The following is a 19,526-nucleotide window of genomic DNA, read 5'->3' on the forward strand; positions in this document are numbered from 1 at the left end:
GTGAAAGGGTTAATGTGAGCTAGATGGGATCACTCTGCTGTAGTCACACTCTAAACATTAGAGCTCCCCCTAGCTGCTGCCTGGTAATAACATTGCTATGAGGTCTATTCATTTATCTGCTCCATACTTCCCATCTTTATATAAACATCTCCTGACATTTAGGGGTCTATTCATAAATAATTTACATAATAATTCACCCAATGAAAATACATGTACATTCCTTCTGTGTGAATGAGGAGAAAATGGAGTTTAATTGGCTATTTGCTGGTCGAATAATTTCTATTGATTTAAAATAGAAAATACTACATTTGCCACTAGCTGGAGATAATTGCTATTATACTTAGCACCATCTAAAGTCCAAACATAGTATTTCTCATTTTAATTCAATGGTTAGTCTAACGGTGTTGGCTTATTTAAGTTATATCCTTCAGTGTGTACTGTACTGATAAGTGTATGAGTATGATCTCAGGTATTAGTATGAAGACATGTCTGATGAAAGGGACTAATGCACTGTACACACGGTCGGATTTTTCAACGGAAAATGTGTGATAGGACCTTGTTGTCGGAAATTCCGACCGTGTGTAGGCTCCATCACACATTTTCCATCGGAATTTCAAACACACAAAGTTTCAGAGCTTGCTATAAAATTTTCCGACAAAATCCATTGTCGGAAATTCTGATCGTGTGTACACAAATCCGACGCACAAAGTGACACGCATGCTCAGAATAAATTATGAGTCGAAAGCTATTGGCTACTGCCCCGTTTATAGTCCCGACATGCGTGTTTTACGTCACCGCGTTCAGAACGATTGGATTTTCCGACAACTTTGTGTGACCGTGTGTATGCAAGACAAGTTTGAGCCAACATCCGTCGGAAAAAAATCCATGGATTTTGTTGTCGAAATGTCCGATCAATGTCCGACTGTGTGTATAGGGCATTAGAGGTCCATTTAAAAAAAAAATGATTGGACTAATATGACAATCATTCATCCAGCTGTTACAATTTCTAGCTGTGAGTAACACAGTGATTTCCTATGATCATCAGCTCCATCTAGTGGCCATAATTGGGTATTTTTCCTGAAATACTTCAATTAGTGCAATACTGCATTATGGTCATTAGATGGAGTCAAGGAAACCAGTGTCTGAAATAAAATACAGCCAATATTCATCATGGCTGGACGAATGCCAGTCATAAATGTTCAACTATTTTTTTAAACAGACCTCTAAGTGTTTGTGAAATCTTACACCACAAAATGTACTCAGCCAATGAGAGATAATGACTCCATTTTTATTTTTCTCCTGCTATCAATGGTCAACACTTCATCCATGTCTTTGGTGATCTCTGATCTCCTTATGAACTGTTTCTTACATGATGAAGATCAGCCATGGAGTATATCTGAGGTGTATATCAGGGTGTGCTTCTTCCCCACATGAGAGCTGTGATGTCCAGCAATATTCATATAGAAGACATTTCCCGCACTCAAGGCACTAATACACCTCGAGGGTTGTGTGGGATCCCTGATGTACAGGAAGACAGGACTTCAGTGAGGAACAATTCCCTCACTCAGGATAGGAATATGGCTTCTCCCCGTGTGAGATCTCTGATGTGTGTAAAGATGGGACTTCTGTGAAAAACATTTTCCGCACACAGGACAGGAATATGGCTTCTGTCCTGTGTGAGATCTCTGATGTGTGTAAAGATTGGACTTCACTGAAAAACATTTTCTGCACTCAGGACAAGAATACGGCTTCTCCCCCGTGTGAGATCTCTGATGTGTGTAAAGATGGGACTTCTGTGAAAAACATTTCCCACACTCAGGACATGAATACGGCTTCTCCCCTTTGTGAGATCTCTGATGTGTGGAAAGACTGGACTTCTCTGAAAAACATTTCCTGCACTCAGGACAGGAATATGGCTTCTCCCCCGTGTGAGATCTCTGATGTGTGGAAAGACTGGACTTCTGTGAAAAACTTTTCCCACACTCAGGACAGGAATACGCCTTTTGCCCTGTGTGAGATCGCTGATGTGTGTAAAGATGGGACTTCTGTGAAAAACATTTCCCACATTCAGGACAGGAATACGGCTTCTGCCCCGTGTGAGATCTCTGATGTGTATCAAGATGGGACTTCTGTGAAAAACATTTCCCACACTCAGAACAGGAATATGGCTTCTCCCCTGTGTGAGATCTCTGATGTATGTAAAGATTGGACTTTTCTGAAAAACATTTCCTGCACTCAGGACAGGAATACGGCTTCTCCCCCATGTGAGATTTCTGATGTGTGTAAAGATGACACTTCCGTGAGAAACATTTCCCACACTCATGACAGGAATACAGCTTTTCCCCAGTGTGAGATCGCTGATGCATGACAAGGTCTGATTTGTGTATAAAGCTTTTCCCACACTCAGGACAGGAATGTGGCTTCTCCCCTGTGTGAGATCTTTTATGCACATTAAGATGTGATTTAGAATGGAAACATTTCCCACACTCAGAACAGGAATATGGCTTCTCTCCTGTGTGAGATCTTTTATGCACATTAAGATGTGATTTAGAATGGAAACATTTCCCGCACTCAGAACAGGAATACGGCTTCTCACCTGTGTGAGATCTTTTATGCACATCAAGATCATATTTTGAACTGAAACACTTCCCGCACTCAGGAGAGGAATAGGGCTTCTCTCCTGTGTGAGATCTTTTATGTTCATTAAGCTTGGATTTGAAACGGAAACACTTCTCACACTCAGTACATGAAAAGCTCTTCGCTGTTGGAAGGACGGCACCGTCCCTCACAGTCTGAGGTTCCTCAGGATAAGAGGAATACGATGGTCCATCTACACTGTGTGGTGCCGGATGGACATTTGAGGTAGTCGGGTTTTCTCCTGGACTATACTGTGTGATGTCCTCATCTTCTACTTTACAGTCTGGAGACAAAGTGAGACAATCCTCTGAGGTTTTCCTCATCTCCCGTCCATCTACTAAAATAGAAATAAAAAGATTATTACTAGACATGAGCAGATTGGTTCCCCTAAACCAGGACTTCGCCCACATCAGGCAGCTTTGTCTCTGAGGATCTTACAATTCCCCCCTCAAGGTAACTAGTAAATGGGTCCTCTGTAGGGCGGCAACTAATGATTATTTTCAGAATTGATTAGTTGGACGATTATTGTTTTGATTAATTTGATAAAAAAAACCTTAATAAAAGGTTGGTGCATTAGGGATACAAGGGATTTCGTAGGATTTCTGAGGAAGATATGAAATCCCTTGTATCGTCACATGTGGGGGAGGGGACAGGACAGTGTGAAAGGCAGCTCAGCTACCATACAGAGGACGAACGTACGATCCCAGCCATTACCCGGCGTTTTTAGGCAATATACAGAGCGGTCCATTTAACGCACCTAACCCATGTGAGTAGCCAGTATTGGGGTTTTATTTGTCTGCACAATAAACAGTTTTAAACGATATTATGCCATGGAGTTTCTTTTTACCATTTTCCATGTGAGGAGGCGGCACCAGTAAGCAGCTTTTAAACAGACAGCCTGCCTAGAATCCCTAAAGTGATTGATAAGCATGTTTGACCAAACTTAGCTGTGAGGTCACACGCTCAGAGGTGAGCAGCCATTACCTGAGGGTGAACACCACAGCAAGCTGTTTGTCACATTTTTTGGAACTCACTAAATATATATCAAAAGAACTTTATATCAACTACATTGGACGGATTTTCCATCTTGAATTAAAATATCAGTTTTATGCACTACAGCACTTTATGATTCACGTTTGTGGCACTATCATTTTATGAATTATCTATTTATTATATCCTACTGTGTGGCACTATATTTATATATTTGATTTATTTGCATGTTTTTTATATAGTATAATAATTCACATTAATATATATTGACAGCGGTGTGTGACATATATCACAGTATAATTTACAGATAAAATATATTTTGGGAAGATTTTGGGTGAGATAGCGCAGCACATTCATTTAATTTAATTGGCTTCACACGGTATATGAGACATGATTAGTGCTAGCAGCTGTCACTTTTACTTTCATTTGTTGATCATCGTTTTTATTTCATTTAATTTTTTTAAATTGCACTAGGTAGCTCGCAAGATTCTCACAATCCAAGATGAAGACTGGACTGATCCTGAAGACCACCATCATTGGGTTATTGACTCCTCCCTCATTATCACTTTCTGTTTAAGGTTCCAAAGTCTGAGGATGTTATCACATTATTATCAACATGTAAAAGTCTGTGCTCCAATCATATCATCAGATGTAAAATGTCCAGCTGGTAGGAAATGGGTGCAACAAAAGAGAATACATATTATGTTTATATACAGTGGGGACAGAAAGTATTCAGACACACTTAAATTTTTCACTCTTTGTTATATTGCAGCCATTTGCTCCATGCAGGCTTTCATGTGTCTTGCACTGAGGAGAGGCTTCGGTCGGGCCACTCTGCCATAAAGCCCCGACTGGTGGAGGGCTGCAGTGATGGTTGACTTTCTACAACTTTCTCCCATCTCCGGACTGCATCTCTTGAGCTCAGCCACAGTGATCTTTGGGTTCTTCTTTACCTCTCTCACCAAGGCTCTTCTTCCCCGATAGCTCAGTTTGGCCGGACGGCCAGCTCTAGGAAGGGTTCTGGTCGTCCCAAACTTCTTCCATTTAAGGATTATGGAGGCCACTGTGCTCTTAGGAACCTTAAGTGAAGCAGAATTTTTTTTGTAACCTTGGTCAGATCTGTGCCTTGCCACAATTCTGTCTCTCAGCTCTTCAGGCAGTTCCTTTGACTTCATGATTCTCATTTGCTCTGACATGCACTGTGAGCTGTAAGGTCTTATATAGACAGGTGTGTGGCTTTCCTAATCAAGTCCAATCAGTATAATCAAACACAGCTGGACTCAAATGAAGGTGTAGAACCATCTCAAGGATGATCAGAAGAAATGGACAGCACCTGAGTTAAATATATGAGTGTCACAGCAAAGGGTCTGAATACTTAGGACCATGTAATATTTCAGTTTTTCTTTTTTAATAAATCTGCAAAAATGTCAACAATTCTGCGTTTTTCTGTCATTATGGGGTGCTGTGTGTACATTAATGAGGAAAAAAATGAACTTAAAAGATTTTAGCAAATGACTGCAATATAACAAAGAGTGAAAAATTTAAGGGGGTCTGAATACTTTCCGTCCCCACTGTATAGCAGTGGGTAGAGGGGAGAGATACAACAGATAGGACTATATAGTATCAGAATGATGTAATGTACAACATAGAGTATATAGTGCAGGGGTCAGGAGTAGGGATGAGCCGAACACCCCCCGGGTTCGGTTCGCATCTAGAACATGCGAACAGGGAAAAAAATTGTTCGAACACGTGAATACCGTTAAAGTCTATGGGACACGAACATGAATAATCAAAAGTGCTAATTTTAAAGGCTTATATGCAAGTTAGTGTCATAAAAAGTGTTTGGGGACCCGGGTCCTGTCCCAGGGGACATGTATCAATGCAAAAAAGTTTTAAAAATGTCAGTTTTTTCGGGAGCAGTGAATATATATATATATATATATATATAAAATAATGCTTAAAGTGAAACAATAAAAATGTAATATTCCTTTAAATTTTGTACCTGGGGGTGTCTATAGTATGCCTGTAAAGTGGCGCATGTTTCCCATGTTTAGAATGGTCTGACAACTCTAAAGGAAAAAAAGTCATTTAAAATTACTCACGGCTATAATGAATTGTCGGTCCGGGAATACACATAAAAGTTAATTGAAAAAAACGGCATGGGATCCACCACAGGGGAACCCAGAACCAAAATTTAAAAAGAAAATGCGTGGGGTTCCCCCCAAATTCAATACCAGGGCCTTCAGGTCTGGTATGGATATTAAGGGGAACCCCGTGCCAAGATTTTTTTAAAAAATGGCGTGGGGGTCCCCCTCAAAATCCATACCAGACCCTTATCCAAGCACGCAACCTGGCAGGCCACAGGAAAAGAGGGGGGATGAGAGGGCAACCCCCTCCTGAACCGTACCAGGTCACATGCCCTCTACATTGGGAGGGTGCTTTGGGGTAGCCCCCCAAAGCACCTTGTCCCCATGTTGATGGGGATAAGGGTCTTATCCCCACAACCCTTGCCCGGTGATTGTGGGGGTCTGCGGGCGGGGGGCTTATCGGAATCTGGAAGCCCTCTCTAATAAGGGAACCCCCAGATCCTGGCCCCCCCTGTGTGAATTGGTAATGGGGTACAAATGTACCCCTACCATTTCACAAAAAAAGTGTCAAAAATGTTAAAAAAGACAATAGCCGGTTTTTGACAATTCCTTTAATAATGTCTTCTTCCTTCCCCACTTCTTCTTCCATCTTCTTCTGGTCTTCCTTCGGTGTTCTTCTTCTTCCTCCATCTTGTTCTTCCCCCACTTCTTTCTCTGCTTCTTCCTCCAGTCTTCTCGTCCGGCATCTTCCTCCGGTTTCTTCTTCCCCGATTCGTTATCCGGACGATCCGCCTCAATGGGAGTCTCCTGCTGTGTGACGCTTCTATTCTTGTGACAGCTCTTATATAACGAAGGGTGGGGCCACCCAGTGACCCCGCCCCCTCTGACACCACGCGGAAAGCCATAGGGAAGTCCCCATGCAGGCCGGGATCTGGGGGTCCCCTTGTTAAAGGGGGCTTCCAGATTCCAATAAGCCCCCCCAGCAGACCCCCACAACAACCGGGCAAGGGTTGTGGGGATGAGGCCCTTCTCCCCATCAACATGGGGACAAGGTGCTTTGGGGGCTACCCCAAAGCACCCTCCCAAAGTTGAGGGCATGTGGCCTGGTACGGTTCAGGGGGGGTGCTCTCCCGTCCCCCCTCTTTTCCTGTGGCCTGCCAGGATGCGTGCTCGGATAAGGGTCTGGTATGGATTTTTGGGGGGACCCCCACGCCATTTTTTTTTTAAATTTTGGTTCGGGGTTCCCCTGTGGGGGAACACCATGCCTTTATTTTCAATGACTGTATTGCCGGGACCGACAATTCATTATTATAGCCGCAAGTAGGGATGAGCCGAACACCCCCCAGTTTGGTTCGCAGCAGAACTTGCGTACAGGCAAAAAATTGTTCGAACACGCGAACACCGTTAAAGTCTATGGGACACGAATATGTGACCCCACCCCCTTTTGACAACACGGGGAAAGCCACAGGGAAGTCCCGTGAATTCCCCGTGCGTCAGAGGAGGGCGAGGTCACCGGGTGGCCCTGCCCTACATTATATAAGAAATATCAGAAGAAGCGAAGCGTCACACGGCTAAAGACTCCCACTGAGGCGGATCGTGAGGACGGAGTGGAGAAGAAGCCTGGAGGAAGATGCGGGACGAGAAGAGCGGAGGAAGAAGATAGAGAAGAAGAAGATGAAGAAGAAGACTGAGGAAGAAGAAGAACACCGAAAGAACACCAGAAGAAAGAAGATGGAAGAAGAAGCCGAAAGAAGAAGAAATTAATAAAGGACTTGTCAAAAACCGTCTCTTGTGTTTTTTAACCTTTTTGACACTTTTTTTTTAAAAGGTAGGGGTATATTTGTATCCCATTACCAATTCACACAGGGGGGACGGGATCTGGGGGTCCTCTTGATAAAGGGGGCTTCCAGATTGTGATAAGCCCCCTGCCCGCAGACCCCCACAACCACCGGCCAAAAGTTGTGGGGAAGAGGCCCTTCTCCCCATCAACATGGGGACAAGGTGCTTTGTGGCCTGGTACAGTTCGGGGGGGGTGCTCTCTCACCCCCCTCTTTTCCTGCGGCCTGCCAGGTTGCGTGCTCGGATAAGGGTCTAGTATAGATTTTTGGGGGGACCCACGCCATTTTTTTAAAAATGTTGGCGCGGGGTTCCCTTAAAAGCCATGGTATGGAATTTAGGGGGACCCCCACACATATTTTTTTTATTTTGGTTCGGGGTTCCCCTGTGGGGAATTCCCATGCCATTTTTATCAATGAACTTCTATGTGTATTGTCGGACCGGCAATTCATTAATAGCTGCAAGTAATTTTAAATGACTTTTTGTCCTTTGAGATGCCATTTTTCTGTCAGACTGTTTTAAACATGGGAAACATGCGCCCCTATACAGGGATACTATAGACACCCCGCAGATACGAAATTTAAAGGAATATTACACTTTTATTGTTTCGCTTTAAGCATTAAAATCACTGCTCCCGAAAAAATAGCCGTTTTTAAAACTTTTTTTGCATTGATATATGTCCCCTGGGGCAGGACCCAGGTCCCCAAACACTTTTTATGACAATAACTTGCATATAAGCCTTTAAAATTAGCACTTTTGATTTCTCCCATAGACTTTTAAAGGGTGTTCGGCGGCTTTCAAATTTGCAGCGAACACCCAAAATTATTCGCTATTTGGCGAACAGCCAATGTTCGAGTCAAACTCGTGTTCGACCCGAACATAAAGCCTATCCCTAGTCAGGAGTATGTAATGTACAACTTAGAGTATATAGTGCAGGGGTCAGGAGTATGTAATGTACACCATAGAGTATATAGTGCAGGGTCAGGAGTATGTAATGTATAATATATAAAGTATATAGTGCAGGGGTCAGGAGTATGTAATGTATAATATATAAAGTATATAGTGTATAGGTCAGGACTCATAATATTAGTATTCAGTAATCAGTGGTGTCCTAAATATTCACATGAGTTGCAGAGGTCCCACACCGCTGCCTCCCATCTCCTGAGAATGAATACATTGTTTCTATGTGTTTATCAGATGATGGGGGATCTAGGTGGAGCCTCCGTACTGCTCTCTCCTTTACAATAAAGTCTCCTCTTACCCGGTGATGTGAGGGGCGGCTGATTGTCCATCATGACGTCCTTGTAGAGATCCTTGTGTCCTTCTAAATACTCCCACTCCTCCATGGAGAAATAGACAGTGACATCCTGACACCTTATAGGAACCTGACACACACAATGATACAGTCACCATCCAGACACATCCCTTGTCTGTTACTGGATAATGTCCCAGAATTCCCAGCACCGCTCACCTCTCCTGTCAGCAGCTCCATCATCTTCATGGTGATTTCTAGAATCTTCTGCATGTTGTGTCTTGTAGGGATCGGGGATGGGGGGATGGTGATGGGATTCTGGATTCTTGAGGATTTTGTGGTTACATTATGAGATCTCCTTCTTGTAGATTTCTTCATTATTACTGTACAGTTCTGTGTTATACAAAGATAAATATCACTCTCCCATAGGGGTAAAGTAATGTACTGGCTCCCCAATTTATGCACCTTCTCTCAAAAATGGAAGTATAAATAGTTGATAGAAGTAAACAAATATTTATTAGTACTTTCAATATAATAGATTTAAAAAAAATGAGATTACATGCCATAAATCAAAGACTAATCCACACAGGGCACAAGGCAGAAGAACACAATACAGGGGGCAGGAAGTTAAAGTTCATGGGGTGCAGGAGGGTACAGTACAGGGGGGCAAGAGGGCACATTACAGGGGAAAAATTAGGGCACAAAACAGGGGGTGGGGGGGTGCAGGAGGGTACAGTACAGGGGGGCAAGAGTGCAGATTACAGGGGAAAAATTAGGGCACAAAACAGGGGGTGGGGGGGTGCAGGAGGGTACAGTACATGGTGGACATAAGGGTACAGTACAGGGGGCACGAGAGAAAAATTCAGGAGGGCACAGTATGGGGAGCAGGGGTGCATAGTACAGAGGGGAAGGGGGGGCACAGTACAGGGGGCAGGAGAGCATAATACAGGGGAGGTCAGAAGGACACAGCATGGGGGGCAGAAGGGCACAGTACAGGGGGAGGAGGAGTGCACAGTACAGAGGGAGGAGGAGTGCACAGTACAGAGGGTGGAGGAGTGCACAGTACAGAGGGAGGAGGAGTGCACAGTACAGAGGGAGGAGGAGTGCACAGTACAGAGGGAGGAGGAGTGCACAGTACAGAGGGAGGAGAAGTGCACAGTACAGAGGGAGGAGGAGTGCACAGTACAGAGGGAGGAGGAGTGCACAGTACAGGGGGAGGAGGAGTGCACAGTACAGGGGGAGGAGGAGTGCACAGTACAGAGGGAGGAGGAGTGCACAGTACAGAGGGAGGAGGAGTGCACAGTACAGGGGGAGGAGGAGTGCACAGTACAGAGGGAGGAGGAGTGCACAGTACAGGGGGAGGAGGAGTGCACAGTACAGAGGGAGGAGGAGTGCACAGTACAGAGGGAGGAGGAGTGCACAGTACAGAGGGAGGAGGAGTGCACAGTACAGGGGGAGGAGGAGTGCACAGTACAGGGGGGTCAGAAGGACACAGCATGGGGGACAGAAGGGCACAGTACAGGGGGAGGAGGAGTGCACAGTACAGAGGGAGGAGGAGTGCACAGTACAGAGGGAGGAGGAGTGCACAGTACAGGGGGAGGAGGAGTGCACAGTACAGAGGGAGGAGGAGTGCACAGTACAGAGGGAGGAGGAGTGCACAGTACAGAGGGAGGAGGAGTGCACAGTACAGGGGGAGGAGGAGTGCACAGTACAGAGGGAGGAGGAGTGCACAGTACAGGGGGAGGAGGAGTGCACAGTACAGGGGGGTCAGAAGGACACAGCATGGGGGGCAGAAGGGCACAGTACAGGGGGAGGAGGAGTGCACAGTACAGAGGGAGGAGTGCACAGTACAGAGGGAGGAGTGCACAGTACAGGGGGAGGAGGAGTGCACAGTACAGAGGGAGGAGGAGTGCACAGTACAAGAAGGCACAGTACAGAGGGTACATAATGGGGGGCAGAATTGCACAGTAAAGGTGGGGGTAGGAGGGCACAATACAAGGGGTCAGGAGGGCACATTACAGGGTCCAGGAGAGCACAGTACAGGGACAAGAGAGCACAATATGGAGGGTGGAAGGAGTGCACAGTACAGGTCGGGGTGGGAGTGCACAGTATAGGGTGCAACAATGTAGCTGAGGAAGCACAGAGAAGCTGCTGGCACGGATCTTACCTGTTCTGATGGCCTGTCACTGGGCTAAATCTACAATTGGAATAATATCTCTTCCCCATATAATGCCGTTTTTTCCTCTCACAATTTTGGTGCTTTGTAGGGGTTAAGGAAGAACCCCGAGGTGGAGCATCTTACTATTGCTGCTTCTTGTGAGGTCGGGATGTGTACTGCTCCGATCACATGGGATGAATAGGAGAGGAGGTCCGGTGGAGATCGGAGCTGTACACATCCCACCCACATAAACAACAATAGTAAGATGATCTGCCTCGGGGTTCTTCCTTAACTCCTGGAAAGTAGTGGGGGGGATGTCATTCTGATTGTCGATTTGGCCCAGTGACAGGCTGCTGCTGTACCCACACACCAGATTCCAGGACACTGCCAGGGACACGGCTATCCCGGGACACCTTAGTAAAGAGCTTGACTGACTGTTCCCGGAATATTGGTATGATGTAATGAAAGATTATCAAGGGGCCCCTGGGCAGTGCCCCATGCATTAAAGTGGAGCTCCACCCAAAAGGGGAAGATCCACTTACTTGCCTCCTCCCCCCAACTGCCACATTTGGCTCCTTTCGGTGAGGATCGGGTACCTAGTTTTCACAGATGAACTCAGTCTGAAGTTTGGCCCTCCTCCTCCCTCCCCCGCTGCTGAGCCATTCACAAAGCACAGCGAGCTTCACGCATGCGCAGTAGGGAATTGGCTGTATTTATAGCTGTGGACTTTTATTTTTTCTGAAGGGGCCTAGAGCTCCTCTTTAAGATGGCTCCGCTCTCCCATAATCCCTCATCTCTGTGGTCAGCTCTATATTTATTCTCCAGGGATTGGCCACAATGTTCCCGATTCAGAAAAGGACAGACATCTCCATCCAATGATATGATTACAATGTGGTCAGATTTATAGATCCTTCTAGAAGTCATATAATAGAGTCACTAATGTTCTACTAGTAAGGACCACTGACCCACCAGGAAATGTTACCCATGGAATTAGTGGTCAGTGGGCGTGGCATGCTGATAATGTGTCTCACTGATTGGACTAAACCCGGCACTATTATCTCCTATACCCAATGCCGCCATCTTGTGCTATAACCAAATATCATAGAGTACGTACCCTTCATGTATTCATAGTACTTGTGTGGATGTTTTTATTGATTAGCAGAACATCAGAAGACTTAAAGTGACTCTGAATACATCCCAGTGTACAGCGGAGTCAGATTTAACCCCTTCATTACACTCACCTCTCCAGTCAGCAGGCTGAGGATCACCAGGGTGAGGTTCAATATCGTCTCATTCCGGGGAAATCCCTTCCTTACATTCTTCACAAAACTCAAATACTGCTGATTGTCCATCATGACGTCCTTGTAGAGATCCTTGTGTCCTTCTAAATACTCCCACTCCTCCATGGAGAAATAGACAGTGACATCCTGACACCTTATAGGAACCTGACACACACAATGATACAGTCACCATCCAGACACATCCCTTGTCTGTTACTGGATAATGTCCCAGAATTCCCAGAATCCTCCTCACCTCTCCTGTCAGCAGCTCCATCATCTTCTTGGTGACTTCTAGAACCTTCTCCATGTTGTGTCTCTCAGGTTTTAGGGAGTCACATGGAGGCACTGTGATGGTCATATGATCACCTGACTTCACAAGAGGAAATCTCTGTATTGGAGAACCAATAGGAATATCATGTTAGAATCCCAGAATCCTCCTCACCTCTCCGGTCAGGTCTGTGTTTTATTAATAGAGATAAGAGTGATGTCATGTGACCTCCCAGAATCCTCCTCACCTCTCCGGTCAGGTCTGTGTTTTATTAATAGAGATAAGAGTGATGTCATGTGACCTCCCAGAATCCTCCTCACCTCTCCGGTCAGGTCTGTGTTTTATTAATAGAGATAAGAGTGATGTCATGTGACCTCCCAGAATCCTCCTCCCCTCTCCGGTCAGGTCTGTGTTTTATTAATAGAGATAAGAGTGATGTCATGTGACCTCCCAGAATACCCCTCACCTCTTTGGTCAGGTCTGTGTTTTATTAATAGAGATAAGAGGGATGTCATGTGATGCAACGCACCAGCACCTTTGCAGCCATTGTGCTATTTGCTGGGTGTCTGGTGTGCTCCTGTACCTTTTAGAACGGATGGGCTACCCTTCAGTCCACCCTTCAGTCCACCCTTCAGTCCACCCTTCAGTCCACCCTTCAGTCCACCTGCTCTCATTTATCCATCAGAATGCATGTGCCTCCACTGTGGGGACACTCATATTTTAGTGTTAGGACCACAGATATCAGGGTGCCGTGACGAGGCTCTGTGGCTTACGCATGCGTTTGCAAATGCGTGCGGACTAAACCCCTGTTTTTAACGCATACTGTTAGACAGGTTAATTTGGTTGTCTGCGAGCTGATGGTAAGTAGGCTTGGAATTTTTTCCTGGGCATTCCCCAGGCCTTGTTTAGACCTCCCAGAATCCTCCTCACCTCTCCGGTCAGGACTGTGTTTTATTAATAGAGATAAGAGTGATGTCATGTGACCTCCCAGAATCCTCCTCACCTCTCCGGTCAGGTCTGTGTTTTATTAATAGAGATAGGCGTGATGTCATGTGACCTCCCAGAATCCTCCTCACCTCTCCGGTCAGGTCTGTGTTTTATTAATAGAGATAAGAGTGATGTCATGTGACCTCCCAGAATCCTCCTCACCTCTCCGGTCAGCAGGTAGATGATCTCCAGGGTGAGGTTTAGTATCTTCTCAGTCATGTGACTCCGGTCCTCCTCCATCCTCATTGGTGCCGTCATTTGATCTATACAGGTCTCCTTGTAGACGGATAACTTTGGGAAATGAAAGTAAGAATTATTTGGATGGTGTTGGTCACACAATAATAGGATGTGGATGTGAGGGGGTAATAGGAGGGTTGCTTTATATTAAACAACTACTCCCCCCATGGGAACAGATTTAGTTTGGACTGTTTTGTTACATTTTTGAGGTGTGGGACCCTCTTGTCCTGCTGGATCAGATATTCCCCTTTCTCTGTTGGGTTTGTTTGGTTTCTGAACTGGATTTGATTGGTTTTAGATCTGCAGACAAGGAATGATAAATACGATCCTTCCTTTGACTTGTTTGCTCTGAGGCAGTGATGTGAGGACAATGTCGGGTCATCATGATGTCCAGGAAGGGGAACTTGCTGACTTTTGGTCGGAGTTGTCGGCTAATCAGGATAATTGGCAGAACTCCGGCTGCAAGGCTCCAATCTCCGGCAGCCTGCTGACTGATCGGAGTGATGTCACTGTCACTCTCTGCAGTAAGAGAAGGGATCGGATTGGATAGCAGGAGGATGCTGCTGGTGGAGTACAGAACTGTGGGGGAGGAGTCAGTTTTGTTCTCTCCAATAACAACCCATCTGCCATCTATGCTGATTATGAAGATTATAACATGTAAGTGTACTATTTGTTTTTATGGAATAAATGACTTCATCATTCTAATGAGGATCTCGCGCTGTCATTTCTTTGTTGTTTAATCTCCTTGGATCTTCCCGGATCTTTATCTGACAAGCTGCAGGACCCTTGTATGTTGGAATGAACATTTGTCCTCATCATGCTGTTACCATAGACTGCTGTCTGTTGGGCTGGACCTTGTAGTGCACATTACTGGTGTGTGATTTTTATTTCAGTGCTGGTAGGAGGACAGCAGGGGGGAGGGGTTTGTTCTCTTGGTCTATTTTGTATCCTGTAACATATTTCTAGAACGGTGAAATGGTGAGGTGAAGGCTTCCTTCACTTGCTGGCAGAAGGTCTTTAAAAGAGAAGTATGATTTCTTTCTTTCAGATTCATACTTACCTAGGTGGATGCAGCATCGGTCCCCCAGCACCTCTTCACTGAGAACCGATCGATCTAACATCTGCGATGGCTCGGTTCTCACAGCTCTGCCCCCCGCACTCACTGGAGATGTGGAGGGATGGGGAGCGCCCGTCTCAGTCTCTCAGTGGCTCGCTGAGAGGCTGAGATGGCCATCAGTCCAGACACCTGGAAGATCCAGACTTCATTGTGGTGATGATGCGGTGCCTGGACTGATTCCAGTGATGTCACCAGAGAGAGGACTTCATCCCGCTCTCTGCTGAAAACAGGTCACAAGAGTACAAAACGAATTGTACTCCTGTAACCAATAGGAGAAAATATAATAAAAGTGTACACTGCGCTAAATTGAAAGAATATATGGTGCGGAGCAGCTACTTACAAAGTGACAACAACCAAAGAAACATGTGAAAATGAAATAAAAAGTAGCGCATAAATGGTGCCAAAAGTCTTCAATCAAGAAAACAACTGAAAAAAACAAATGTCCACAAATAATAAACATAACAGTGAAAAAACTTGTAAGTCTCTCAATATAGGTGAATAAAATCCTGTCGGTGAGTGGGAAACAAATGGCATGGAATGTCCCACTGAAAACCATGCATGGATGCAGGGAGACAGAAGTTAAAACGCAGGTGAATCAACAAATCATCCCCAAGTTGTATCTCTCAACAACATGCGACTTGGTAAAGGTGGTGTGTAAGAAACTCTTACCAGATATGATGGACTCCCTTGTCAGCGACAGGGAGTCACTCGAGCGGGTTGCCTCTCAGGGCCAGTGAACGGGCATCACAGCTCTGCGAACCTTCTGGGTCAAACTCTGCGCGGATCTCCCGGGGTCGCCAGGTGGGTCCTCCCAAAGGATGGCCAAGGTGCGGATCAGAGGGAACAATGCGTCACGTACAAAGGCTGGAGTGAAGGCTGGTTGAATCTCTCAGTAAGTATGTGGAGAAAAAATAAACAAGCTCCACATAGTGTAGATGAGCAAAAATAGGATTTTTATTGCTAAAAACGCCAGATAACAATAAAATGTGATCACAGAGTATAAAATCGAAAATGGGCAACAAGGAGGATGCTGGAAGTGCCCGAAGCTTTTCGATCAATGGATCGTCTACTGGGGCAGACGATCCATTGATCGAAAAGCTTCGGGCACTTCCAGCATCCTAAAAATCTATATATGGTTGCAATCAGCGCAAACAACTAAATCCCACACCCAATTGCAAGCTGAACACTACAGGTAATCACAAAATGCCTGAACAGTAATAAAAAACAGAGTAAGTGCAGCGCAATAAATACAATTAATATATAATATTAAACGTCCCCAAAACTCAATTCAAACAGATGCGCTGTAACTTTCAATGGCCAGAGGAGATACGATCCTAGTGCAGTATATCAATATGCGCTTACCAGAAACTGTGGACCTCTGCAAAGCAGAGGTCAGACTCACGTATATCCCCTCAGGGATGATGATATCCTGGATGCTGACACTGGAACAGAGCACATCCGGCCACGAATCCTGGTATCCACAGGCAAGGACAAACTTCCAGCTGAGGGGGCCCCAAGAGATGCGGGTATCCGGATCAAGGTGTCATCATAGGTATCTGTAGCTTACGCTTATACCTGAGGTTCCGATGTCCACGACTGTCGCAGCCATTTGAGATTCTCCCTCCTGATTGGCTGTGTCTCAGCCAATCAGGAGGGAGAATCTCAAATGGCTGCGACAGTCGTGGACATCGGAACCTCAGGTATAAGCGTAAGCTACAGATACCTATGATGACACCTTGATCCGGATACCCGCATCTCTTGGGGCCCCCTCAGCTGGAAGTTTGTCCTTGCCTGTGGATACCAGGATTCGTGGCCGGATGTGCTCTGTTCCAGTGTCAGCATCCAGGATATCATCATCCCTGAGGGGATATACGTGAGTCTGACCTCTGCTTTGCAGAGGTCCACAGTTTCTGGTAAGCGCATATTGATATCTCCTCTGGCCATTGAAAGTTACAGCGCATCTGTTTGAATTGAGTTTTGGGGACGTTTAATATTATATATTAATTGTATTTATTGCGCTGCACTTACTCTTTTTTTTACTTCCAGCATCCTCCTTGTTGCCCATTTTCGATTTTATACTCTGTGATCACATTTTATTGTTACCTGGCATTTTTAGCAATAAAAATCCTATTTTTGCTCATCTACACTATGTGGAGCTTGTTTATTTTTTCTCCACATACTTACTGAGAGATTCAACCAGCCTTCACTCCAGCCTTTGTACGTGACGCATTGTTCCCTCTGATCCGCACCTTGGCCATCCTTTGGGAGGACCCACCTGGCGACCCCGGGAGATCCGCGCAGAGTTTGACCCAGAAGGTTCGCAGAGCTGTGATGTCCGTTCACTGGCCCTGAGAGGCAACCCGCTCGAGTGACTCCCTGTCGCTGACAAGGGAGTCCATCATATCTGGTAAGAGTTTCTTACACACCACCTTTACCAAGTCGCATGTTGTTGAGAGATACAACTTGGGGATGATTTGTTGATTCACCTGCGTTTTAACTTCTGTCTCCCTGCATCCATGCATGGTTTTCAGTGGGACATTCCATGCCATTTGTTTCCCACTCACCGACAGGATTTTATTCACCTATATTGAGAGACTTACAAGTTTTTTCACTGTTATGTTTATTATTTGTGGACATTTGTTTTTTTCAGTTGTTTTCTTGATTGAAGACTTTTGGCACCATTTATGCGCTACTTTTTAACCCATAGGAGAAGCCCAGCCAAGCGATCTCAAGCTGGACTTCTCCTTTAAGGAGGTGAGAAAAGTATGTGCAGGTGGGGTGAGAGGAGCATCAGAGACCAACAGCCTGTGTAGTGTAATAATTGTCCTTTGTAGGCCATGTATGGTCAGGATGGTCATTGTCTTGTCTATTTATTGTCAGTGCTGTTTGTTTAGAGGAACATATTACTAGAATTTATCTCCAAAATGAAGAGAATGTTCCGGCCCCATAAGTGGGGAAATGTTCTGACCCTGAAGGGGTTAATCTAGGTTTCCACACTATATATGTGTGTATCATCATCTGCTGGAGATAAAAGACATCACAGTGACTATGGAGGAAGAGGACGGACATGACGGGGGGGTTACTGGGTGTAAATAGAAAATAAGATCTTATTACCATCTCTACTGCCACTTCCAGCAACGTCTCCTCGCTACTTCCTTCTGACTCACCTCTCACCCAGAACTTCCTGTCTGTACCTGACACCACTTCCTGTCTGTTTTCCATAGAGACTTCCTGTCTGGGTAGAAGTAAGATCTCCATCTTGTGGAGTTCAGAGGAACTTCAGCCCCAAGAAACGTCTCATAATAACCATTCTTGTATAACAGGGCAAAGTTAAAAACATAACTCCTGAAATTGAACTTTTTGGTGAAGAAAATTCAAAAATATATCAAAAAGCATAAAAATATATATATCAGTCCACTCATAATGAATATGTTAAACATAAATTGCAAGGATGTAATGTTTACATAGGAATGGTGGCAGAGATCTCTCAAAGTAAGAACATTTCCTTGTATATAAATAAAATAATTCATGTGAAAAAAGCTGTAAAACAATAAAAAAAATATATATAGACTGAGTCATCCACTTCAGCCATAAAGGCATTGTGATTCAAGATCTTCTAGATCACATAGAAGGAGGACTCATCGACATGCCTCCCAACTTTTTGAGATTGGAACGAGGGAGACCTATTAGCAAAAGTATGTAGGCATCGGACACACACCCTGCCACGCTCCCTTAAAGGAGAATCATACAAAAAAATGATTGGTTAAACCCACAAGTGCTTTTTTACCACTACTATTCCTTTACACAGGCCGTTAAAATTTACAAATGCAGCAATTTAGAAATTGGATGAAAGGTTTAGCACTGGGAAACAATTTTTGAAAGATAAAAAGTGCATTTTATATACAACTATATAGATCAAACCAAAATGAGGGACAAATAAGAAGGAAAAAGGGACAGAGGGACATTGTTCCAAATCAGGGACAGTCCCTTGAAATCAGGAACAGTGGGGAGCTATGCATCAGTGATTTCATACATTTGTTTGGAAGAATAGAACAATCCTCAGAAGGGATCATGTAGGATGACAGGAAAGGCTCCTGACTGGTGAGATCCAACAGACATCCCAACTCTCCCACAATATGGGTGTGGCTCCCTGACACTCGCAAGTGCTGCGCAATATCCCGGCTGCAGGGCTGATTCTGGGCGGAGGGCGCGGGGTGCACCCAGGGCTGACGCTACCGCTAGGCAAAACTAGGCAGTCGCCTAGGGCAAAGCCACAGCCGCTGGCTTACCTTTTCTCCATTGGTAACAGAGAGGGCACCTGATGCTTGTGAGTGCCTATGTCAGGAAAGGATCCGTCCGCTGGCAAGATATATCGTTTGGCATGCAGTACTGGGGTCCACCAGCAGGTGTCTCCTGGCAGTGTTGAACTGTCAGGAGAATATTTCCTTGCTGGTGTCATTTCATCTTTTGGCCGCAGTACTGACGTCCACCAGAGGATGGATCCTGGCAGTATGGAGCAGACAACACTCCCTGTGCTCAGGTGTGACTTGAAGTCAATCACAGTCAGTCCTATAAATACCCGGCAAGCCCTCATATGCTTGCCTTGGTATCTCTCTCCTTGAGCCCTGACCTTGTTCGCCTGTTACCCGATCCTGAACCTGCATCTGACCTTGTGCC

The 19,526-nt window shown here is 45.2% G+C and overlaps 2 protein-coding genes across 4 annotated transcripts in view; both read right to left on the reverse strand.

Annotated features, from left to right (window-relative positions):
- LOC141122039 (uncharacterized) overlaps positions 1 to 5,337 on the reverse strand; it is a 44,059-nt gene extending 38,722 nt beyond the window's left edge. The window contains 1 exon segment of the mRNA XM_073611839.1: positions 1,583 to 5,337. Coding sequence (XP_073467940.1) covers positions 1,583 to 3,047 — 1,465 coding nt within the window. The 5' untranslated portion in view covers positions 3,048 to 5,337.
- The window catches only part of LOC141122003 (uncharacterized), a 207,768-nt gene extending 189,413 nt beyond the window's left edge, over positions 1 to 18,355 (reverse strand). Inside the window, exon 1 of one of the 3 annotated variants that reach the window (XM_073611790.1) lies at positions 17,964 to 18,174. In XM_073611790.1, the coding sequence (XP_073467891.1) occupies positions 17,964 to 18,107 (144 nt within the window). In that variant the 5' untranslated portion in view covers positions 18,108 to 18,174. Of the gene's footprint in view, positions 1 to 17,963 lie in introns of all 3 variants that reach the window. The other 2 variants (XM_073611792.1, XM_073611791.1) reach the window with 2 other exon arrangements.
- Between the last annotated feature and the right edge of the window lie 1,171 nt (positions 18,356 to 19,526).

This window comes from Aquarana catesbeiana, unplaced genomic scaffold (assembly GCF_042186555.1).
Source record: "Aquarana catesbeiana isolate 2022-GZ unplaced genomic scaffold, ASM4218655v1 unanchor237, whole genome shotgun sequence".
NCBI classification, from domain to species: domain Eukaryota; kingdom Metazoa; phylum Chordata; class Amphibia; order Anura; family Ranidae; genus Aquarana; species Aquarana catesbeiana.